The sequence below is a fragment of the Eutrigla gurnardus genome, assembly GCF_963514095.1.
Source record: "Eutrigla gurnardus genome assembly, chromosome: 19".
NCBI lineage: Eukaryota > Metazoa > Chordata > Actinopteri > Perciformes > Triglidae > Eutrigla > Eutrigla gurnardus.
The window spans coordinates 9430605-9454842 of record NC_139930.1 but is presented as its reverse complement, the minus strand read 5'-3'; the positions used below and the strand labels follow the sequence as shown (position 1 = coordinate 9454842).

At 41.4% G+C, this 24238-nt stretch overlaps 3 protein-coding genes across 4 annotated transcripts; all 3 read right to left on the bottom strand.

The window, feature by feature from the left end:
- Positions 1–1376: 1376 nt before the first annotated feature.
- Positions 1377–7434, bottom strand: slc30a5 (solute carrier family 30 member 5). Its single transcript, XM_084035264.1, has 16 exons — positions 6931–7434; positions 6363–6485; positions 6161–6227; positions 5912–5997; positions 5635–5722; positions 5409–5496; positions 5230–5306; positions 4947–5117; positions 4495–4783; positions 4095–4303; positions 3776–3933; positions 3541–3670; positions 2772–3030; positions 2461–2687; positions 1852–1980; positions 1377–1633 (listed from the first exon to the last, which is right to left on the bottom strand). Exons 1-16 carry the CDS (start codon positions 6999–7001, stop codon positions 1463–1465), a joined length of 2343 nt encoding a protein of 780 aa, XP_083891390.1. The 5' UTR covers positions 7002–7434; the 3' UTR covers positions 1377–1462.
- An 814-nt stretch (positions 7435–8248) lies between these two features.
- Positions 8249–14046, bottom strand: LOC311029623 (annexin A1-like). Of its 2 annotated transcripts, XM_084034845.1 has the most exons (12): positions 14007–14043; positions 13799–13914; positions 13337–13442; positions 12963–13057; positions 12529–12642; positions 12020–12110; positions 11615–11751; positions 10891–10984; positions 10283–10378; positions 9448–9506; positions 8505–8627; positions 8249–8408 (listed from the first exon to the last, which is right to left on the bottom strand). In XM_084034845.1, exons 2-12 carry the CDS (start codon positions 13865–13867, stop codon positions 8352–8354), a joined length of 1041 nt encoding a protein of 346 aa, XP_083890971.1. In that variant the 5' UTR covers positions 13868–13914; positions 14007–14043; the 3' UTR covers positions 8249–8351. The 2 variants fall into 2 exon arrangements, with proteins under 2 accessions (XP_083890971.1, XP_083890972.1); XM_084034846.1 differs by lacking the exons at positions 8249–8408; positions 8505–8627 and adding an exon at positions 9250–9278 and having other exon boundaries at positions 9378–9506; positions 14007–14046.
- A 1128-nt stretch (positions 14047–15174) lies between these two features.
- Positions 15175–24049, bottom strand: tmc2a (transmembrane channel-like 2a). Its single transcript, XM_084035064.1, has 20 exons — positions 23945–24049; positions 23339–23377; positions 22768–23224; positions 21686–21838; positions 21199–21289; positions 21033–21114; positions 20830–20936; positions 20593–20691; positions 19933–20075; positions 19530–19677; positions 19203–19391; positions 18909–19088; positions 18614–18772; positions 18122–18250; positions 17617–17684; positions 17159–17398; positions 16945–17070; positions 16753–16831; positions 16159–16273; positions 15175–15862 (listed from the first exon to the last, which is right to left on the bottom strand). The coding sequence occupies exons 1-20, from the start codon at positions 23979–23981 to the stop codon at positions 15654–15656; spliced, it is 2850 nt and encodes a 949-aa protein (XP_083891190.1). The 5' UTR covers positions 23982–24049; the 3' UTR covers positions 15175–15653.
- Positions 24050–24238: the final 189 nt, after the last annotated feature.

Genomic DNA, 24238 nt, shown 5'->3' with positions numbered 1-24238 from the left:
TTTTGGGTACTTTTCATTTGTTATTGCTGAATTCAATAGTCGACAGCTCAGCACGATTTGCTAATCATTCAGAAAAAAAAGTGCATTTTGGTATCATTTCTGAAACTCGGGTAGTGACGTATATAAAACATTTATCCAATTAGGACCAAATAATACAAATGACACGGAACATAAATGACAATAAAAAATAATAATATATAATAAATAAAAACTGGATTAGGGCAGAATTTACCAGTCAGGATTAGTTGTCCCTGGGAAAGTATATTTATTTATTCCAAACCATTAGATAATCTGTCAGACACAGAATGGATAACAATGTGAAATATGACCTCAAGATGACTTTTACTGTGACGATGCTGAGTTTATGGTGGACAATATTGATATTTTAAAGTTTTAAAACTTTGGATGATTATATATTGGCCAATATTACTAAAAAATATTTTTTTTTCATGACAGTGCAGTTCTACTGCCTCTACTTTACTTCTGCTGATGTTTTGCATTATCATGCATTCAGGCCAGTTTTTCTACAATACACTTTATGATTTAAAGGTCCAGTGTGTAGGATTTCGATGGACCTTTTGGCAGAAATATTATCTAAACTGTGCTGCATTAGTGTGTAATGACCTGGAACTAAGAATCATTGTGTTTTCACTAGCTGTGACTGGGCTGTACATATTTACACAGGGAGCCTGTTGGTGGAGTCTGACATGTTGCAGCGACATGTTTCTACAGAGGCCCAGAAGGGACAAACCAAGCACTGGCTCTAGAGGGGACCTTTCGCATTTTTACGTTATGTGAAGGACACTGTAGTTCACACTTGGAAAGGAGGAACGGAGTAGTTTGTTGCAATCTGCAACCTCACCCCTAGATGCCACTAAATCCTACACACAAGTATGGTGTCGTTATAAATCCTCTATTGATTAATGTGCTGTAGTTGTAGCGACATAAGTCCAATATGCTCTGAACTAATATTAAATGTCTTTCAGAGCAAGAAGCACATTTTGATTGCACAACATAATAACTCTAAAATAATGACACTGCTAGCATCTAGATTGTCTGCCACCTTGGAAGATGAAGGCTCCATTCACGGGACAAAGAAAGTGGGTCGACTACTGTGCAACCAGAATATGAAGCGGACAACACTTTTGTTTTCCCCGGTAGCTAACGCACACTATAGTGTGGAAAACAAAATATGTGTCATATGTTATTGGAGTCTCTGAGGAAAAAGGAAATCAAAGTCGTTTTCATGTCAAACATTGCAACAATCAAAAGGCACTTTGTTATTCAAGTATTTCTTCAGTAAAAATGAGAAAATAAATACTGAATTATTCAACTGTAAAAACAAAAAGATACACAAAGATAAAACCAATATATTCAGATTTATTTTAACCAAATACATACATAAACTGTACATTTCAACAAAAAAAGAGACTTTTTGGTCCTTTGGTCCAACAGATGGTGGTTACATGATACACGTCCCGTCTTTCAGGTATTTTATGGACTCCATCTGCTGCGTCATTGCCAGAACTTCATGAAACCCTGTGCTGAGTCCCGACATGTGCTGGAAGTACGCCTCCTTCTCCACCTGGACCGACAAATTATTCACCCCGCCATCCTTCAAAATGGCCGTCACCTACGAATCAGGGAAACGCACAAACCAATCAGAACTGTCAATGCAATAAACTCCAAATTTCACCGCGGTCAGCGTGAGGAGTCATCCTCTAGAGAGCATGAATATAAAATGACCACCAATTACAAACACGATCACAGGTCATGGACTGTTAGCTGGTATGACCTCAGATATGGATTCTTCCTGTAAAACATCAGCAGGATTCTCCTGTTTGTACCGACCTGCTGTACGATCCTCTGCTCCACCACATCTGGCATGATCTGAAGGTGGACGGTCCCGGCGACCATGTTGGCTGAATGCCTCCAGAAATGAGCATCTCTGTACGACAAAACTCCTTCAATCTTCTCAAGCTGAAATGAACCAGGAAAAAACGATTTACACCTCTGCTGACAGGGTGTTAATATATTTACTGTTGTCAAGGCAAATAGACCATATTTGAATCTTTACAGTCCAATACACAATTTTTTAAAATTATTTTCACAACAAAATGTTTAAATCGTCTTAAATCAGGATCCATATCATCAAAGTAGTCAACTATGGGACACATGGCATATTTTCATTAAGTGAAGTAGTTACCAGTAGTTCTATATGCAAAAAATCCTGAATCTCCACAAAAAAAAAAACAAGAAAAAGATACAAACTCAAAAACGCATGACCTCCTTGTTGGAGATGAAAAGCATCACATACCACTGATTTAAAATCTTAAATAAAAGCTAAAAACTACACTGAACATTGAACCACATTATTTTGTTTAGTTTGATGGGGAGAAAAAACGCCCATCTGTATTAAAGAAAACTGCAGAAACTTTGTCCTCATCACATCCTCCTCACCTTCGCCAGCGCAATGTTCAGGTCCTTCTCGTTTTCCTGGGGAATCCGTAGAAGAAGCACCTCGCAGGCGTCCTTCATCAACGGGATGACGCTGAGAAAAATAAGCGTGGCGATGAAGAGCGAGCAAATTGGGTCAGCGATTAACCAGCCGAACTGACGGATGAGGATGGTGGAGATGATCACACCGACGCTGCCCAACGTGTCGGCCAGGACATGGAGGAAAACACCTAGAAGCAAAAAGAATGAGGATCGTCTCCGGCTACAGCCTCCTTTCTACAAAATCCTTTCAGTACATCAATGGAAACACACACCTCTCATGTTAGCGTTCATGCCTCCGCCCCCGGAGCCATGAGAGTGCCCGTGTCCGCCATGCCCGTGTCCGCTGTGCCCGCCGTGCCCATGCCCTCCATGAGAGTGGCCGTGACCTCCGTGGCTGTGCTCGCCGTGAGAGTGGCCATGGTGTGAGTGACCCTGGTCATTTGACGAGCAGCTTTTGCCGCCGTGGGAGTGAGCGTGACTGAAAGCGCAGATCCCCACCAGGTTGACCAGTAAGCCTCCGACCGACACCGGCTGCAGGAGACAAAAAACCACAAGCAGACTTCAGACTGGCTACTGTCTTGTGACTCGAGGACAGACCATTTATAACTGAAAGCACTTTCTAGCATAAAGATTAAGTCGATGTAGTAGGAGTAGTAGTAGTAGAAAGGTTGTGGATGAATGATTCAAAGTTAGAACATTCACCCAAGAGGACACCCGTTATGTGAATTCTTGAGCAGATTTTGTAAATTATCCAAAACGTTGTTTTTCATTTAATCTAATCTGGCAGTACCTTCGAGGCCCACTAGATGGCCCCTACTAAATAAACTAAAATTAAATTAAATACTAACGGCATTGTGTGAAATTTAAAATATAAATATCTGGGGAGGACTCTGTATTAGCAGATACTAGATATTAAATGATATGATAAAAACATGATCAGAGATACAGAAAATAAATGTTACTAAAGTACCTTGACAGATTGGCATAAATGTCCATTCAGTCTCAAACCTTTACATTAATTAGTAGATGCAGTTTACTCACAGTCAGCATGTCTGTGTCTATGTTTGGAGGATCCAACACACGGGTGACTGACTCAACGAATACAAAGAAAGCGATGACCATCAGGAACAGGCCATTGATGAATCCAGAGAGTATTTCCACACGACCATACCTGCAAAAAAATAAAATAAATAACGTTAGTTAAACATCCTGCTGAATTTTAAAATGCTACTCTCCTACCAAAGCAATTGCACATGTTTTTCTTTATGGACTTTACCCATAGGAGAAGATCCTCGTAGCTTTCCAGCGCGTCATGAGGGCCGCAAACAAGCCGAGGACTAAAGCCGAGCAGTCAAACAGCATGTGGAAGCCGTCGGAGATCAGCCCCAGACTGTTGGTCCAAACGCCGTAAAACAGCTCCACGAAGGTGAAAGCCTTAAACACGCAGAGCAAAAGACCTCAAAATAACAAAAGAGGATTTCAATAGTCTATGCAGTGTTACCAACTTGTAAGCATTTCAGTAAATTGACCACTCCAGTTATATCCTTTTCACATGGTCGGCTGTGTGAGTTTTCTCTTCCTGTCACCCTACATACCAGGTTGAGACACAGGAAGTAGAAGATCTGTCTGGAATCGTATTCCTCCAGGATCTGTTTCAGGGAGTCTTTGATGAACCGCGGGAGGGACTGCGATGTGTGCTGCAGGGCATCACCCATGAAATTGTACAGAGGGGTCCCTTCAGGCGAGTAGCCCACAAGGGTGCCCTTCTGACCTTTTTTTGAGGGAGATGCAAGAATACTGGATGCTGCGGAGAGGAATGAGGGAAGGGGAATAGATACACATTTAACTATGGACAGAAAAACATCAGGAATTTGTTGAAGCGTTTCAGTGACAGTGGTGAAATAGTACATAAATGCTTCGCCAGTGCTGCAGGGCATGTACATTTAAAAACCAGGCCCATCTGAGACGAGGTTTACATGATGACTATACACTTACACATGATGAAGAAGATGGCACTGACAAGCACTCCTCCCGAGAGCACGTGCTCCGTGCTGACCTGCTGGGGTGGTTTGCTAATGGAGCGCAGCTGGTCAGTCAGCGGGTGAGTCCAGAAGTTGGCCAGCAGCAGGGCGCTGAGGAGGAGGGCGGTGGTGCCGTAGCGGGCACACCTTGGCGTCTCCATCTTCGCGTTGCAAATAGCCTCGACGTAAAACTCCAGGATCATTACCGAGAGGATGATCATCCCGAATGGGAGGATGAGGGACGACCACGATTCTACTTTACTCTGGTGTAGAGAGTGAAAAAGCAGTCAGTGAGGGGTCAAGTAAAGCATCTTAGTGTCGTAGATGAAGATGAAAAATATAACCTTTACATAATTTGGAATTCATTTGCAGTAACGAGACAGGGAGCCTAAGAAGATACATAAATGCAAGGTCATGTGCACTTACTTCAGTGGTCACTGACAGCACTATGACCCAGGGCAGCAGCACAATCGCAGAAACCAGGTTGTCAAGGGCATAGAGGCGTTTCGCACCACCAATTTCCACTGACAGTTTCCTGGAAGCTGTGTGGAAGCCGACCTTCAGACACATTGAGGCCACCAGCAGCATTACACCCCCCTGACGGCAAGACAGGGAGTAAATTAATTTAGAAAATTAAACCAATACTGGACTATACTTCTGTTGGTAGCACTAAACATAAGATTTAATGTGTGTTACGGCATTTGCTTACTTTATGATCTGCAACACCTAAAACGGCAATGGCAGTGTAGAGGAAATGAGTGAGCGCGCTGTCATGATGTCCCTCAGCTGGGAAGAAGCCGAGTCAAGGCAAACACAATGCAAACAGAGAATTATGATGAACACAGACAGATCAGGCAAATAACAGTGAAAACAGCAAGCAAAGGATACGGTGCTCCGCCATCTTCGCCATGAGATCATCATTGTCAAAGAGGAGGAGGCAGATCACAGCGATGATGAAGAGAGCAGCCCCTCTGGTCTGTGCAAAGTAAGACAAACCAACAGAAATGCATATTACATACTTCCACAACAGTTATATATTAACCTGAGGCAGTATGCACAGTCCAACATAGTCATTTTGTTTCTGTTCAAACCAGCAAACTCATGGCCTCCTTACCTTGGACGGCCCCCCTCCTGAGCTTGTGAACAAGACACCGAGGAGAGCAATGACCACCACATCACTGTGCTCAAAAAGCAACAATGTCCTATAAAAGACAAGACCAAGATTTTAAATCACACCCTAAAACACACATCACATAGACCCATTATATAAGAGAGAGGGCAGACATCACTATGGCCGATATCTCCAAAGCTAGCACTATAGATAGTATTTTGAGTGATTTGATTTTGGAGTGGAACTGTCCCATCAACACATATTCATTAAGACATTTTACCTGAGAGGTCCACAGAGAGTCAGACCGAAGAATCCCAGGAGGGATATGACACAGCTGAAAACAGCATGCTTTAGTAACTTTATCCACTACAAAGAAAACAGATTTAAAAATAAAGCAGATTAATCATTATGGCAGTTTGATACAATGTGTTTTACTTTTAAAAGTGTGTACCCCTACTGGTATGTCAAATTAAGTAAAAATTGTTTTTCTTAAATGAAGCGAGAACACAGAGGAAGAACTGCAACTAACCTGTCTTTTTGAGATGACTTTGCCAGAGGAGAAAGGCTTTTGAAAGAAAAGCAGAACAACAGCACTCCTGAGAAAGAAGCAGGGTCACTGTCAGCATGTTGTCCCCATCCATTATTAGATTACTATTACTGCAGTAATACTAACACAAAACAACAAGTACAAGTTCAATAAAATGGCATGGAAGTAACGTAAGAGCACTTACCCTAGTTTTAGTATGAAGATGAACTGGACGATGTGAACAACTTTTAGGATATCGTAAGATTCAAAGATCCCAAGAGCCTTGAGTACTTTCGCGACAACCAGTAAAACTATGTATCTGGTTAACCTGAGGAGAAAAAATACAGAAACATATATTAGTACAGGCAAAAATGTTATGCACTCCCACTGAGCTTTTGTACATTACATCAAATATGTGCCGACACAATCATGGTCATCAGCAATCTCACACGTGAAAATTTGCTTGCTTCTTCTGATATAATTATTGTAAATTGAATATGTTTTAAGTTTGGACACAAAATGCAACTTAAAGACATCACATTAGCATTAGTTTAGACGTTTAAAGGATAATCAGGTAATCACTTGATATAATGAGAATAATCATTAGATGCAGCCCTGATTTAGTTTCAGTTGGCCTTGTGGACTTCAATCAACAGACTGTTACTTGGACTACAGCTAACATGATCCGACTCGGCTGATTTAATGTCACCAAAACACAAGCAATAGGTCAAGTCAAAGCGTTTGGTTGAGATGAATGTAAGCTGAACACATACCTAGAATTGGGCACTTCGACCATTCCCAGCTGCCCCCCCGAAAGCACGTTGCTGCTGTATTTGTCTTCCATCTTCAAGCACCAAAGGTCGACCAGTTTCAGTCCAGTGTGTTTATGTCCCTAATATCCTGAACATCACTGTTACCCGAGCAGTGAAATCAAACCTTAGACTAAATAACCGGTGGAGAATATGTTTAAACGTTTAGTTTAAACGGAAGGCTCCATCCTTCCGTTTAAACCTAACTTGAATTTCTAAAATACAGGCATTAACCTGAGCTGTATTTGCCTGTTAGCATGCTAGCTAGAGAGTTAGCTATCTATCTGACATGCCAATGAAGTTAGATTTTAACCAAAGTCTCTAGCTGCTACACGTCCCCTGTGTGCGGTGGACGTCAAACAAATACATACGCGCCCGGCAGAGCTCGATAGTTAACTATTTCTAGGTTGAGCGGACCACAATAACAGCTGGAGTCCGTAATGAAAGGATAAAAAAATCCAGCCTGGCCAAAAAGCCACAGCACTTCCGGACACGGTAAACAAGTCCACGTCACGTGTACGTAGCGTTCGTGACGTTGCTGCTGCGCAGTTCGGTTCTGCGCCGATGATGACGATGATTACGACGGAGGCGGAAACTAACTGGCTAAATATAACTTATGTACTTGATTTTTACTTTATTTTATGACATATTATACTGTACGTGTTATAGTCTGGTTAATAGTATATTCTAGTATATTTTTTATATTATTTATTCTATGGATATATATCTAGTGTGTAAATTCACTGTAGGCCTACCTTTACTGTTGTTTTGGATAACTGGCTGGCTGCTGTAACAACATCTATCTATCTTTCCATCCATCCAAGTTATAAAAAATCCTCAAGGACCATAAACTTACAGGACCCGTTTCCATGTTAGGATAATTAGATATCAGAATCAAATTTAGACAGTAAATGCAAATTATGACACATTGAGCACACAATTCTAATTTAAAATGACTCATTATTGACTTTAATATCTCATCATTTTATTTTACGTTGAAATTTGAATCTATTGTTTACTGTAATATTTTGACTACATGAAAATTATAATTTAGATCATTACTTAAACAGTCATATTAATGAAGTAATTTCTCCTCATTTAATTTAATTTCAAATGGCTATTTTATGGTTCCACAGATTTTAAATGACTATAGGTAATACTCAAAATTTAGATTTGGTAAACTGACTTAGCTGTCTTATAACGAAGTATAACAAAGAAAAGAAGTGTGTTAAAGCAAAAGGAGAAACACCAAACAAGAGGAAAGATAGAAATGGTATGAGATGTTTTTTTATTGTTGACGGATTGATTGTGTTATTCTTAATCATTTCGAAAGATCCGATGGAGAAGCTGGCCTCCATTTACACTGAAGTGGCCTCAGTAGAATTTCAATAAGGTCCACACAGACTGAGCAGGATGGTCTCATAATGTCCCTTAGTGTCCATCTGGGAAACGGAGAGAAAGATATGCTCACATGAATACTCATCATCATCATCACTCATAATCATAATTTTGATGAAATGATTGAAATGTTATTTTACCAGTATGGCCTCCTGCAGGCTAACGTCATGCATGGCCCTGTATTCCTGCACAATCTTCTTCAGGTCGACCTCAGAGCGGCTCACCAGCACCCTGATCAGCGTGTCCTCACATGTGCCGTGGCCCTGTGAGAATGGAGCAGAGGCCCCATCACTGAATTGGTAGAAAGTATGCAAATCACCTCACTCTGCAGCTTTACTACTCACTGTTCTCTCATTCAGTATTCGTATGATGCAGCCGTCACATTTATCAACACTTGCAACATCTGTGTATGATTTGTTGCATAACACTAAAGTTAAGAATTGTTTTTCAGAGAATGACAACATTTATGCTGACTAGACCTCCAAAATCTGGTATTTGAGATTCATCAGCAAAACATGGATTCATCGACAAGCTAATTTATTTATGGGGAAAGTCACTTTTCTACGGAAGAGGATTAGGGCCACATGTGAATTTTGTTTTTGAGTTCTGACTTTAAAGTCAGAATTCTGAGATTAAAGTCAGAATTCTGAGAATAAAGTCAGAATTCTGAGAGAAAAAAAATCTGAATTCTGAGAATAAAGTCAGAATTCTGAGAATAAAGTCAGAATTCTGAGATTAAAGAAAAGAAAAGAAAAAAAATTAACATGTGGCCCTAATCCTCTTCCGTACTTTTCACATGTTATATAGGAATGCAGTATGTTATACAGGCTTTTCAACACTTGACATATTTCAAATAGATTCAAAGACACAACCATGATAATTAAGGCATTGTTCAAATTATTACACGAGCAAAACTGAAAATTAAAACTGCATTCACACACACACACACACACACACACACACACACACACACACACACACACACACACACACACACACACACACACAGACACACACACACACACACACACACACACACACACACACTGAGAAAGAGAATGAGATATTCACACACACACACACCTCTGTTGCCTTGTGGAGCTTCTCAGCGAAGAAAGCCGATTTGTTCCAGGAACATTTCACTAAACGTCAAAAAAAGACACAAACATTTCCACTGACAATATGCACCGTTAATTTACATTCATGACATCTCACGTGTCAGGCCACAATGTGTCACATGCTGGATTGGGTCTATCCGGTGTTTGAATCTGTTGTTTCATCACTTGCTTGTTCAGCTTTAAAGGTTTTTTCGTGGTCTCTTTGTTCTTTATGGACGCGCTCCATCCAGTGTTTTCTTTCTGGATACCACATGTTGCATGACTGAGACTTCACAGGAACACTATGATAATTGAAAGTTCAACCTTTTTTTCCAGAATGTTCTTTAGCATGAGAGTGTTCATCAGTCTATTCTCTCATCTGCAAGTAATCGTGTCACACATCTCGGCAACCACTGGCCAGATGTTCATGATATTTTCTGTGGAAATTCAGGGGCTTTTTGGTGGATCACCACATTTTTCACTTGTACATAAACAATATCAAAGTCTAATTGGTAAACCCATTCATTTTGCTGAGCATTAGTTTCCCCTGACCTTTCTTCTTGCTCCACCCTCAGGACAACATATATAGGCTACAGTATATATAGGCTATATGAGATTGGGATTAATTGCTTTTATTTCTCCATATAGTGTTGTTTAATTATTTGCCTTTTTGTTTTGGAGCTTAATCTCTTTTTCATCCTTGTCTTCACTTTATTCTCCAACTTGGTTTTGTACACTTTATTAAATTCAATTTTTTTTAAATCACACCCTGCAACACAAATGCTATCAAATCAGGAAAGAGATGAAGGAACCCTCCTTACCAATGTCAATGAGACAGTCTTCGATGTCTCCCCCCAGCTCCATGTCCAGGGCTTTAGGCAGTGTGACGTCACTGACGGAAGCGTAGTGCTGGAACGCTAACAAGAAAACAGACAAACAACAGGTATATGGGTAAATGGGCTTCTTGTCAGACAGAAAGCAGATGTGTCTCCAGAAAAGCTGGTAGTCAAGGTATGAGATCATTCCACACATCTCAAACATTTCTGGAATTAAAAAACAGTCTTAATCTGGTTTGAAAGGATCTATAGACATTAACTACCAGAAGGTATATTTTAAATAAATATCGACCTGAAGCATGGAGCATCAGCATGTTGTATGTGTGCTCAAATAAACCTAAATTTGATACATAAATCTAAAGAGTTCAAAAAAATAATCTATTACCTCATCACCGCTGTTTTTTTTCTTTTTTTTTTTTCTTAAAATGAATGAACTGATGCACAAAAAATCCTTGAAAAATCAGGCCTGCTTTGCTGCTGGGTGTGTTCCACCTAGTTCCACCGGTTTGTCCAGGTGTGTGTGTGTGTGTGTGTGTGTGTGTGTGTGTGTGTGTGTGCACTCTTCTCATTCACACATCTTCTCCAGTACTCACTCTTGGAGAGCTGCGGCCCGCTCCGCGTGGTCAGGATGTCGATGAAGGCAGAGACATTGATTCCTTTGGTGTTCTCACCGGCTTCAAACAGAATCTGCAGGTACGAAACAGTAACACACCACAGCAGGTTCATATAATTCTCTACATAACCGATGATATTCTGTATGTTCCTTATTGTCAACAATCAATCCCACTAACAAGTATTAGTTGATGTATGCTTATATTTATTGTTGATATGTAAATTCAAAAATAAAATAAAATCTGATTATTAAAAAGAAAACAAGTATTAGTTATGAACCCAAAACCATATCTTCTTCCTCTGTGCCTCCTTTGTCCAAAAAGCTATTAAAAAACACAGAGCCACACTGTTTCACCTTCATCACCATGAATGTTCACACGCAATGTGGTTTATTTTGAATCAATTCATCATTCACTGTCCTGCTGCTGTAAATACCCACTAAGGCACCAAATGTGTATTAATCCACTGCTGGAAATAGTCCCTAACAAATACATTATTTTCTCCTGTTTGAGTAATGTTCCATAAAAACTACAGTGCCCAGCTGTTTTATAAAATGACTGAGTCTTATTTTGAAATGATGAAACTATGCACTTGTGACCCAAGTTTAATATCTAAGTACTATTTGTTTTGTTTCTGTCGTGGGATTCGTTAACATATCAAATGACGCCAGCGGTACCATTTAAAAGTAGACTTTCCTGAATTTACCTCTGCATCCCTTTGGGCCAGATCCTGGTCGACTTCCATGCTCTCATCTTTGTTTGCTTTCAACATGGCCAGAAGTGCCGAGGTGAAGTCACCGCTGGTTTCATCCTTAATAACTTCCTCCAGCTCTGTTTGGTACTCTGAGGGACAAAGAGCGTTTCAGCACAAAGATAACATACTCTGCAGTAAGATAATAGAAATAATCATGTTGTTGTTGGTTAGAGGCTTGTAATCATCATGGCTGTGTGATTACAGCGCTGCACCGTCGACGAATTCAGTGTTGTTCTACTGCTGTGTGCACAGGCAAATACCTAAGATGTTATGTAAAACACAAAAACCTTTCAGGAACTAAGAGCTCAGCATGCTCACCAACGACTGACAGAATGACTGAATTGAATTAGGCCAAACCTTCTTTGAAGACCCTCTTGATATCTCGAATCTCTTGGTTTGATCTTGTTGCCAGAATCTCCACCAGGACCTCCTCGTTTGTGCCGAAACCCTGTTGGAATAGAGCAAATGCTGGGAGGATAACATTTGTTTTATAGGACTATTCTGACACAAATACAAACTAAGTGTTGTTATCAACAGCAACAAAAAACCTATTTGCTGTATTTCTCATTATTTATGTGGTCCTTTATATTATTTGTCTATTCTGATGATGGTGCAGTGCAGCTGCTCAGTAGTGGCTGGAATAAAAAGTGTCTGTAAATGCTGCTGAGAAAGATTGGTGAACGTCTCCACGCCGTCAGCTCCAAATTCACAGTTCTTTTGATACATGTTTAGGCTGACAGTGTGCAGGAGATGATATTTGATTATTACTGACTCATTCTCTATCCGTAAAGAAAAAAAAAAATTGGACCCCAGCAGCAAAAATGTCTGAAACACAGATTTTTGGTAAATAAACCGCTGATATTTACCTTTGTGGCTTTCCTGAGCAGGAAGGCATCGAAGTGAGCGGGCTCCATGAGCATAGCCAGAGAGATGTCCTCTAAATCTGACCTGAGAACCGACTTCAGAGCTTCATCCAGCCTCTGCAGGGAGCAGCAACAAGACAGCATGAGGGCACTTCTGTTTATTATACTCATGGCATTTCAAAAATGGATTAGTGCTGCAGACCGCTGAAGGAAATGGAAGCCTGTATGTGTGCTTGTGATTGTATTTTGGTGACTTATATCTCTTTAATTCGGATGCAGTAGATCTTGACTGACTTGTTGCTGCCACAATATTTGACCTCATTTGTGTTGCAAATCTATAAAAGCCTTTACACAGTGAGGTCAGAGGGAGGCTTGCTGGACATTTATATTTATTTGGCCATACACAACTCTATCTTCATGAGAAATGAATCAGTCACCTGCCCGGTGGACGCTTCATAAACTACTTTGATCTTCTGCCTCTGCTCGTTGCTCCTCTTCACCAGGATTGCGACGATCATGTCCTCGTCCACCTCTGTGAGGGAAACATTGTACTCTAGCTTACTTTCTTTGAAGCACTTAGAGCACAGCCACTACCTAAGAAAAGTGGAGTCTTAAAAAAAGATTAGTGTCTTAAAAGAAAACCCTCCTAAGTGCATTAAAATGATCCAGAGCAGCTGATCTGCATCCAGTGATGGAAATGGCTTTGAATTGAGTTATTCAACTTTATTCACATACACCATCTGCAACAAGCTTTACCCAATCCTTACCAGCATGAGGACACCGTTAAGATCACTCGAGTGAGCACACGCACCTTTACTTTCAATGGCGCGCTGAAGAATGAGAGCATCTTTCCCGGGTTCAAAGTTGGGATGCGGGACGACTGTCCCATAATACTTAGGTTTGGGCTTTCCTTTCACCTGAGCAACAGACACACAGATGTTTTACTGACTCAGCTCATTGCAAAGCTCCACAATTCAAAGCTGCAGATCATTTTTGAAAGTTTCATCAGGAAAGATAACAGGCAGAGCTACCAGGTTTGACAGACAGTAAGTCATTTTTTATATCAAAAACAATCATATTCATAGGGAATCCAAATACTTTGAATGTTTAACCACCGAAGAAAATATTAACTTTTCATTAACGTCCATATATCTGTTCAATTAATGCAAAACTTAAGACTGGAGGACGATCACATGTTAAACCAAACTGCAGCTAGTCAACAACAGGTGTGTTCTCCTCATGACGAGTGTTTCCATGGATACGTGATACTCACTGTGACGGTGTCATCGTCGGGGTCTCTGTTATGGATGACATTTTTGAAGAATCTCTTGAAGAGGGACATGCTTCCTTCCACTGGAAAGTTATAACCACAAAGAAAACAAACTAACTCTAGAGGGCAAAGATGAAAGCAAAAGAAATGAAAGAGAATTAAAAGTTGGTTTAAATATTTATACATAGTGAGACATCCGATATAACCTCACCTGCGCTGCAGTCTTCACACCCAGTTTGCAGACGTCAGGTGCAAGTCGCAGTATTTAACTCACTGTGCAGCGGCTCCACCCATCTCGGTCTCCAAACAGGTTTATTTTCACCTGCAGGCGCGATCAGCCAATCGTCTTTCAGCTCTCAAAGACAACATTCCTGCCGGGTGACGGTCAGAGGTTCGGGAGCTTCTGACAGGTTGGGTGACTCTTCTGCACAGACTTGTACTGTAAATTTGTGAGCGCTTTCAACCTTTAATCAAACAACTTCTTTGATACACACAGACATGGAGAGAGAGCAGTGACAGCTCAGATGAATGAGACCGCAGGTTTAAAGGAGCTGGTGAAGCAAACACGCCTAAATGCTGAGACTCCACTTTGTTGTTTTTGCTGAATAACCTGATGATCCACATTTTCTCTTGAGCTGAAACTGCTGAAAGGGTCTCAACTGATTTCACACACAGACACAACCGTGTGTACAGGTGTTGCCTAAGTAAGCTACTGCTACATACATTAAAAAAAAAAGTTGTATGAAGAGAGAGCTGCACAAAGTCTAATAAATTGACTCAAGTGATGTCACTTGAAGGTGATACGGTATATTTGCTACAACCATAACCCTCCAGAATCTCCAACTGTCAGCCACAGAGCATTGTGGGTAAGGCGTGCACAAAATGTTCACAGGAAAGAACAATGCATATAATAATAAAAAAAAGAATATCTCTGGTTCTGCTGCATCAATTTTGGTAATATTTTAAAATTGTCCATCGTGACTCTGGACCTGGACTCACTCATTATGACAACAGCATTAAAGGCTTTTAAAGGTCTCCTTCCTCATTTTTACTGGACTTCTCTGGAGTGTCTGGATTGACTTCCTGTTTAAAGACATGACATGTTAGGAACTGTTGGGGAAACAAATAAGCAAACTAAAATCAAGTAAATGAGATCTAAAACAAAATAGGATACAATAAATGAAATAAATAAATAAATATAAAAAGTGTTGCTACAAAGATTTTATTAAAAGATTTGAAATTTTATTCACAGTCAGAATCGTACCATGAATTACAAAGTCAGTATAATTTGAACAGAAAACATAAAAAAGCCTGAGCACAGACATGACCACACAATTCAGTTTTCAGAATTCAGTATATGAACATGAAAATACATAGATTTTCATCTCACTGTATCGTATCTTATCAGATGTGCTGTTGCTATGGTTACCTACAGTTAAATATACATTGAGCACTGATTTAGAACTTTGTTTTTACTGTTGACCGAGATGACCTGATATACAGTTTTAACAGACATCCAGAGATTAAAATGCACAGCTTTAGACCCTCGTGGGCAGAAGCATGGATCCACAACACACTCTTTCTTCATGAATTATAAGCTCAAGACAAACAAGGTTTTTACAGCACTGTGTTGCAAAACTGTACTGTAACAGCTGTCACTTTCAAAAATGACCCCCTGGTAACCTTTGAACCATTGATGTCAGTGAGGAAATATGAAGAGCTAATGAAGGTCCTTGTAACTGAAATGCCACAATCTGAACACCTTGAGTTTGTGCCTCTTTATGTCTCCAGCTGTGAAATGAGCCGAGATGGTCTGAGGGATGAACACAGCCTGCAGGAATGTGAGTTTCTCATACTGTTATCTCGGAGGGGGCCCTCTCCCACGGCCTCGGCCCGGTCCAGCACCCGGCATCGGTCCAGTTCCTCTTGGCCTGGGTTGCCGGCTCACTGGCCCTCGAGCGTTGGGGTTGGGCGATGCCAGAGTCACATCTTTCTGCAGATTCACGTCTTTACCAGCTGAGCCAGGCTTCGTCTTAGTTGGCTTGGATTCTGGCTCTGCTGCCTTTTCTGTTCAGACAGAGACGGTGATAAACCAGCTGAATATCTAGATTTCTAGATCAGTTTTAAAATCACAATAAGTGAATGCATCAAAAATCAGAGCTGTAAGTATTTAGGACAAACCCATGAATAACATATTAGTGTTTGAGATCCAGAAGGCGTTTTATCGTATTGTATAGAGGATAAACTACAGATTAGTAACATACACACACAGATGCAATACTTTTCAGTATTCATTTTAACACTTTAAAATACTAAGTCTTAATTATCTGCAGAGGACGATCAGCTGTTCAGGGGTTACTGACCAGGTGGAGGAGCAGGGGGCATGAGGGATCGGTTTGGCAGCAGGTCCTCCAGGTCTTTCATGACCTGGTTGGTGCTGTCCGTGTTGTTCCTCCGGTTCTTCTCTTCATCCCGAGCCTGGACAGACGGAGACGGAGGGACACAGAGAGGTGAAGGACAGAAAAAAGTGGGGAAGACATTCAGGAAGGGAGAATAAATAATTAGGAGGAATGAAACTGCTTAAACTGTCAAAAGGGGATAAGAAATCCCATGAAAAGACCAAAACAAACAATGTTCTTTTTGACTTCCCTTCCCTGTCTGTCATCCCTACTGGTGTAAGCCTCAAAAACAGTTCATAAAGTTAGATTTTTAAAAAGGATGTTTTCTAAAACAGCTGGTCACGGTAGTGTTTAGGTCCGACCTGCCAGTATGTGAGATTGAGTCAAAAATATATAGCATGCTAAAACGCTCATACTGACAATGTCAACATGTTGATGTTTAGCAGGTAGATGTTTACCATGTGCCTTGAGCCACGCTAGTATGGTTAAAAGTACTTTGGACAACATTGTAAACTGCACTGCGTTGTTATCAGAAGGGTTTTTGCATCCTCCACTCACCATCTGCATCTTCTTCTTCAGCTCCATGTTAGAGTTCTGATAGGCCTCAGACACCGAGTTCAGATAATAGATGGCCAGGCTGTGAAGGAGAAATGACGGGATTTCTTGTTTTTCAGCGACTGCAAAGATGTACACAAAGATGTGTGTGTGTGTGTGTGTGTGTGTGATCCATTATGTCTCCTCTACACTCACACCATGAGCAGCACAGCTGGTATGATGAGGCCTGGGTTGGCTGCATAGCTGAAAAGCGTCCCCAAGAAGGCTGGCAGGTCCAGGTCTATCGTCTCCATTATCACATCAAACATCTTCGCCTTCCCACTGCAAACATGAGAGACGCGTGGGTGAGTATTTACACAAGCTCATTTCTCACTAAGCTCTTAAGGGTTATTTATGTGCTGGCTGTTACCTGAAGGGTCCGCAGTCAAACGAAGGCGGCAGGGTCATGATGGTGTAGACGACAGGTAACAGGCTGAGGAAGAGGATGAGGAGGAGCAGACCCATGTAGAAGTTGTTGGACTTGGAGGCCTTGAAGACTCTCTCGTGGGGGACGTTGGTGGCCATGACGGCCCAACACTGATAGTACATGGAGCTGAGGAGGCGAAGCACGTTGATGCCGACCAGCCCGGGAGCATAAAACGCACCCATCCTGAGGTACAGCATGTCATGTGATCAGAGGATGTGTAACAACTCATCAAATAGGAAAGGAAAACCTGTTTAATGGATTACACTGCCAAGTACGAAACTTGTGATATTCTTTTAAATAGTGTGTGTGTGTGTGTGTGTGTGTGTGTGTGTGTGTGTGTGTGTGTGTGTATGTGTGTGTGTGTGTGTGTGTGTGTGTTATGTGTAAAACAAAGTGCGTACCAGATCATCCCTTGATTGAAGACCAATCCAAGTACGTTGCCACTGATGTCAAACTCTCCATATGACGGCTGAAAGTGAACAGAGGTGACATACAGAGAATTAACAGAAAGCTATACTAATAATGGAGTTAAGCTTGCAGTTTAACACAGCGGTTAAATTTGTCCCCAGGTCAGCAGAACTGGAACCCACAATGGGACTGAACCACCATTAACATTTGTGCTTGTACTAATATAACAAGTCACAAAGTGAAAAATGTCTAATACAAAGCATAAAGACTACAAATTAGCAAGTTGCTGTGAGGATCAATGCTGATTTCTACACCTAAATTAAAAGGCTGTGCATATTATACAGTAAGTGAATATGTGAATAGAACACAGTGGACACCGTTGTCTCACAATGAATACAGAACTGAAATGTTGGAGCTGCTCTATCGCAGCTGGAACTGAACTCACTGTTTCAAACACGCCCTGAGTAAACCATCCAAATTAAAAGCAGTCAGACTCACAAATCCAGCCTCCAGGTCCCAGCACCAGCAGTAGTTCAGGAAGCGAACGATGACAGCTCTAGCAAAGTCTCCAATCAGGATGGTCAGGTAGGACACCTGGATGTCCGACACGGTCAGCTTCACAAACTCCTGGAACAACACACACACAAGGGACACGAGGAATCTGTCAATATATTACAGGTTTAGTGATACGATTTAAATTTGTAACAGGAAGTCGGAGAATAACTTTTGTTGGAATTAAAAATGTTTAGGTATTTGAAAATCAGCTGATGCTTTGGTCTGAGAGAAGAGCCAAGCTGAACCTGAAATACAGGTATATTTTACAGGTGACTCAAGGAAATTGCGGAATTTCTCAGATTGTTGTTTGCAAATAAGCCTTTAACACCTAAGTATAACAACAGTGAATATATCATTATGTAATGAAGTGAATCATTTAGGAAAACTTGAGGCTTGTGTTTCAGTGTAAAGCAAACCAGTGTTTATTTTTATTACAATGCCGACGGCGGTCTCCCAGCAGGGTCCTCTGATGACATCAGCAGGGCTCATAGGGGGAGGCGTGGCATCGGTGTTGTTGAGTAAACGGGTGTAGTTGGCGTAGTACTCCTTCATGGCCCAGATGCTGGCGTTCTTAATGGACTCCTCTTCTTCCAGCTACCAGGCACAAAGTGAAACTACATGAGAAGTCATCTGACTTCAAAAGATCACAGATATTAAAACAATGTAAATGGTAGACATATCTGTATGCAAACTGGACAACACACACACACACAAAACAGTGGTACTGTACCTTGGTGTTGACCTCATCAAACAGGGCGAACAGAAAGGTGTACAGGTTTCCCAGGAAGAGGGCAAAAATGCGTCCGAGCTGCCACTTGAGGGCGATTCGAGGATGGTAGTCCTCCAGCTCAGCGATGGTCTCAAACAGAGGAGGACACACCAGACCCAGCAGAGACATGATGATCTCCAACTGTCCGAAACAAACCCAATCACAAATAACACCTTCACGTCAAATCCTTTTATTTGTCTTTGTGTCAGTGGCGTGTGACGATGGAAAGTCTCGTGTCGAATGTTGTAACGTTACCTCGTTCTTCTCGTACCAGCTGAGGTCGTCCCTGTTGGCGAAGTCTTGGGACCTCTTCACCACGAAGTAGATGAGGTACCCGCTGCCGCCGAGGCTGCAGGTGATCATGACGTTCGCCAGGACTCTGAGGAAGCGCCGCAGGTGAATATTCTCGTCCTTCTGGTTCTCCTGCTCATCCACGATGGACTCCTGTTCTTGTCAGGAAACAGGAACACAAAGGATGTACAGCCATTAGCGGTGTAGCGGTCAGCTCAAATGGAACTACCGGTGTTGGAAAGCATGGCACACAGGCATTGCGTTTCTCGTAAAACGGTTGCCGTTGGTTACCTTGAAGCTGGTGGTGATGGAGGCGTATTTGTTGTCAGCAGTCTCCGAGTTGCCTATGAGGTAATCCCAGCTGGTGAACATCTTCCAAGCAAATGTGAACTCTCCTTCGTCCCCGTCTCCACCGCCGACATCAGCGTTGTTGGCCATTCTGAAAAACACAAAACAGCCTTCCTAATGAGCGTGCAGGCGGGAAACCTGGATATGAATGATATGAAATGAAGTCAAAACTGACAGCAAAGTGTATCCAACTCAAATGTTTCTTATAATCAAAACTGGAGCTTGATGATTTTCTCACGGCAGGACTAAGATAATGAGGAGCAGCTTAAAAAGCCTGGTTGATGCAGTAAATTAATAAAAAAGCAACGTATGAAGTCCCCCAAGCCGGCTGCTGCTTCAGACTCACGTGCGGATCACAACCATCAGGCTGTAGCCGAAGGTGCCGATCCCAACCATGAGGTAGGACAGAGGCAGCCTGAACTTCAGCAGGCCGATGGTCCTCTGGTCGTTGTAATATCCGTAGAAGAGGACGGAATATTTGCAGTAGCCCTAAGAAAAGAAGAGGCGCTTATTTCCTTCAATTTACATCTCTAGGTAATTAAAGGTCAAATAAAAAGAGCAAAACAAATCTTGTGGTTGACAGATTAAAAAATTATTCAGGAGCAAAACAGATTGTTTGAGCTGTGCGTTTTGGAGAAAGTGGAAAAATATATCTTTACATAATTATTACTTCTTTTATTTTATTGACTGTATCATCATAATATGCACTTCTATTTCTGTGAAGTGGATTGTGCCTTGTATGTGTAGGCTTACTTTAAGCTAAAATAAGCCAAATTAAGTTGATTCTGATCAAATTAAGTGCTTGTTTGTTATTGATGTGTTCAAGTTTGCTAACTTTTTCTTGAAAAAGGCAAGAAGAAGTAAAAATGTTGGATTTGCTTGGATTGATCTAGTAGGTACAAACCTAATTTATAGGTTAAGTGATTTAAGTGATCATTTGAAAACGTATGCATTGAACCCAGTGAGGGTTGGGCATATTTATATCATTATTATATATTAAACTCACGTTGAAGTCCATGAGGACAGAGTAGTCTTGAGCCGTGTCCTGGTCTGCTCGAGGTACAGTCTTCCTGGGAATGGACCCATAGGGAAGGCCCATCAAAACCTGGATAATTAGTAGAAACATTGAATTTGATGAATTTCAAATATCGTCCGGCCATCAAGGCACGGGAAAAACCTGCCCATGAAAATAAAGCAAGCTTAGGGTGTGTCATCTTTTGAATTACTTAGGACATCATTTCACCTCGGGGATGACCACCAGTCCAAAGGTGAACCCAAAAAGGACAAGGTTCATGCCGTACATCCAGCGCAGGAAGATAAAGTAAGATGCCACAGATGAACCAAAGTGACCTGAGGACATTGAGGAGATATATAAGATCAGCATCTGTCCACTAGGAGTCGCTGTTCAGCTGGTAAACACTGCTTTGTGTTGTAAACGCAACTTACTCTCCACCTCTTTGATTTTCCTCTCCCAGGGGATACAAGCTGTCCTGAAATTCTCAAAATCCCTCTGGAACTTGATCCATTTCTGGGATTAAAAAAACAACTTTAAAAATTACAGAAGGAAAACATACAGATAGAAAAGATAGAAAGTTTGCATTTTGTGCCTAACCTTTGTCATCATCACTTTGTAGGCGAACCACTTCCTGCCTTTTCCTTTGCCCAAAGCGCCTTCAAACTTATCCACAAATTCTTGAGCCTCCCTGTGAAGAAACAAGATAAATGTTCACTAGAATGAGCTGTATTTATTTTTTTCATAGCAATTTTTTCACATGAAAGATGATTACAAACATATGAAGTGCATATTTATAGCTTCAGAGGCAAAGTTGTGTCACTGTAAAGCATTTCTAATGTAAAATTTCAAGCAGAAATGATCATTGAACACATGCTAATTGTCTTGTTTTTTTGTTTTTTTTCATTTTCACTTATGGATATTCCTCTTTGACATAAGATGAAGATTTCATTTATAAAACAAATATGTTAATATGTGCTGACAGATAAAGTATTCCACCTACAAACTGAATTAAAAGGGATGATTCATTTTTGGCTACGGTGAAGAAACTGTATCTCAAGCTGGAAAACAGGGTTCAGGAGATTACTTGAGGTGTACGAGCCTCCGCTTCATCCTCCATGGCTTGTTCCTGATGGTGGCGATCAGTTTCTTCTTCTCCTCCACCTCCTCCATCAGCCGGGCCATCTCTCCCTCCGACATGGACTCCTCCTCATCCTCATCTGAGTCGGAATCAGATGAACTGGAGGGAAAAAGGCAGACGGAGATGGAGAAGGGAGGGAGGGACTGTCAATTACTTTCGCTGCTTCAGGCCAGAAATGATTTATATCAACCAGAGAAAAATTGAAAGTCTGCAGCCTTGCTTGTTTTGCTTGGTAACTACCTAATTTTAGCGCGCTAGCATGATAACGTGCTAATTTAAACAAAGTACAGCTGAGGCTGATGGGAATGCCATTATAGGTATTCAGTATACAACAAAGTATTGGAGGAATTTAAACTGTGAGCTGTGGTGCGTTAGAAAAATTTAAACCAAGGTCCTTAGGATTCATCCACTGGACACCATAGAGATCCGCACCAAATTTCAGAGCAATCCATCCAAAAATGTAACAAAAATGTGGTGGTGCCAGAAGAAAAGTCAGGATGTCAACAGTTCACGCTCCCAAGATGATAAACCCTTTTCTTTTTAACATCAACAGGCTTTCTGCAAACACCACACTCAAAAGCTGAGTGAAAGTTGAACAAAAGTTTCAACTTCATAGACTGAAAACTACTGACATGGATATACCCATGTTCATCCTATGGGGAACATGGGTATATCCATGTTCCCCAGAGGATGACCCCTCAGGATTTTAGCAACCCCCTGTCCTTTCTATTAAGACAAAACTTCCACTTGTACACAAAAATATCAAAATCAAATAGGCAGATAAACATTTAATTTACTGAGCTTTTACGTTTAACCGAGAATAAACTCCATCTTCCATTTCATTTCTAACTATGTGAGTTTTCCTGTAGGCCACTCTGAGGACATCTTAGCAAATACGACATCTCATGCTCTTAAACACACATTGTCTGGACATTTTCTGGACACATTCTGTCCATTTAAGTTATTTGGATCTTGACTTAAAGACCTGAGTTGAAATAACTAAATAAGTTAGTTATCTGACTTCTTACCTGTCCTTTTTCTTCTTCTTCTTCTTGTCCTTGTCATTGTCCTTGTCTTTCCCCTTGTCCTTCCCCTTGTCCTTCCCTTTGGCATCCCCCTTCTTACCTTTACTGTCCTCCTCCTCCTTCCCTCCTTTCTTCCCGCCTCCCTTCTTCCCCTTCTTCCCCTTCCCCGCATCGCTGTCCTCCTCATCACTGTCCTGAGCCTTGCGTCCTTTCTTATTATTGGCTGCTCCTTTTCGCTTCCTTTTGGGCGCCTCGTCGTCACTCTCATCATCATCATCATCTCCACCCCCACGTTTCTTGGTGGGCTTCTTCTTGTTTGCTCCCCTGCGTCCCCTGGGTGCTTCCTCTTCATCATCCTCGTCGTCTTCCTCACTGTTTTTTTTCTTCCCCCGGCCTCTTCCCTTGGCACCTCCTCTTGCAGCTCCCTGCCTCCTGTTCGGTCTCCTCTGGGTGCTGCCATCTATTCAACCATATAAAACACATGACATACTGCATTTGGTGCTCTAGTCATCAAACAATTAAGTCAATAATTATTTTTAAATCGGTTCTGTTACATGCTGCTTGATCAACTCACCATCACTGTCACTCAACTCATCGTCAATCTCGATCTCAACTGAGGAAAGACACACATAAAAACAACACAATCACATTTTTGTCTTCTCTAAACAATAGATGTAGATATTTTTTCAACTTGTTTCCCAATTTGATGAGCCAGACATTTTATCTCACGCTATCAAGTCAACATTTCAGTTCGTTCAATACTACACTACACTTTGTGCTAATAAGCAATGTTGCTAAGTTAAGATGGAGAAGGTTCCCCGTTGAGTTTCTGACATTGGGTCCCCGATGTGCGTACCACAAATGTGGACGTGTGCCTTAAACTCCTGGAAGTATCTGGAACTTGCTTTAAGTATAACTTCCTGTGCTGTGCACAAATTTAGTCAGAGGAACTCAGCCTGACATCGAGACCAATGGAAACAAAAGTAGTACCTGTGATGACGGGGCCAAAAACCACACGTTTTTTCCACACCTTGAGCATTAAAAGTTAATGTTGTATAAAGTCTGTACGTAGTAAGCTTTCATACATTTTATGACACAAATTATCTTCTAAAATTAACCAGGCTGCACAACACATTATTATAATCTACAAAGCAAATCATTCCTCTAATCTGCAGCTCACCATCATCGTTTGAAGCCGTATCTCTTTTTCTCGGCATGACGACAAAGAAAAGGCGCCTGTCCTCTGTGTCCTCTGCAGCGTTCGCCCGGTCTACCCCACCAGCAGGTCGGCTCTCCTCTGCCTCGGATCCCCGCCAGCACCCAACTCAGGTATCTAACAGTGCTGTCACTATGACGACTGCTGCATGTGACCCGCTCTCAACAGATGTAGTAGATGCAGTAAATTCTGGAAACCAAAGGTGATCTGCTGTGGCTTATCAATCAGAAAGGTGAGAGCTGAGGCATTTATGCTTAC

Coding starts and splice junctions, on each gene's coding strand:
- slc30a5 (XM_084035264.1), bottom strand. CDS start 7,001: ATGGAAGACAAATACAGCAGCAACGTGCTTTCGGGGGGGCAGCTGGGA. Junction 6,228..6,362: donor ATCTTCATACTAAAACTAGG/GTAAGTGCTCTT, acceptor CTTCTTTCTCAG/GAGTGCTGTTGTTCTGCTTT. Junction 5,307..5,408: donor GGCGAAGATGGCGGAGCACC/GTATCCTTTGCT, acceptor GCTTCTTCCCAG/CTGAGGGACATCATGACAGC.
- LOC311029623 (XM_084034845.1), bottom strand. CDS start 13,867: ATGTCCCTCTTCAAGAGATTCTTCAAAAATGTCATCCATAACAGAGAC. Junction 13,058..13,336: donor GCGCGCCATTGAAAGTAAAG/GTGCGTGTGCTC, acceptor TTTCCCTCACAG/AGGTGGACGAGGACATGATC. Junction 10,379..10,890: donor CGGGCCGCAGCTCTCCAAGA/GTGAGTACTGGA, acceptor TTTTCTTGTTAG/CGTTCCAGCACTACGCTTCC.
- tmc2a (XM_084035064.1), bottom strand. CDS start 23,981: ATGCCGAGAAAAAGAGATACGGCTTCAAACGATGATG. Junction 19,392..19,529: donor CCATCACCACCAGCTTCAAG/GTAACCAACGGC, acceptor TGACAAGAACAG/GAGTCCATCGTGGATGAGCA. Junction 16,274..16,752: donor TGAAGAAGAAGATGCAGATG/GTGAGTGGAGGA, acceptor CCGTCTGTCCAG/GCTCGGGATGAAGAGAAGAA.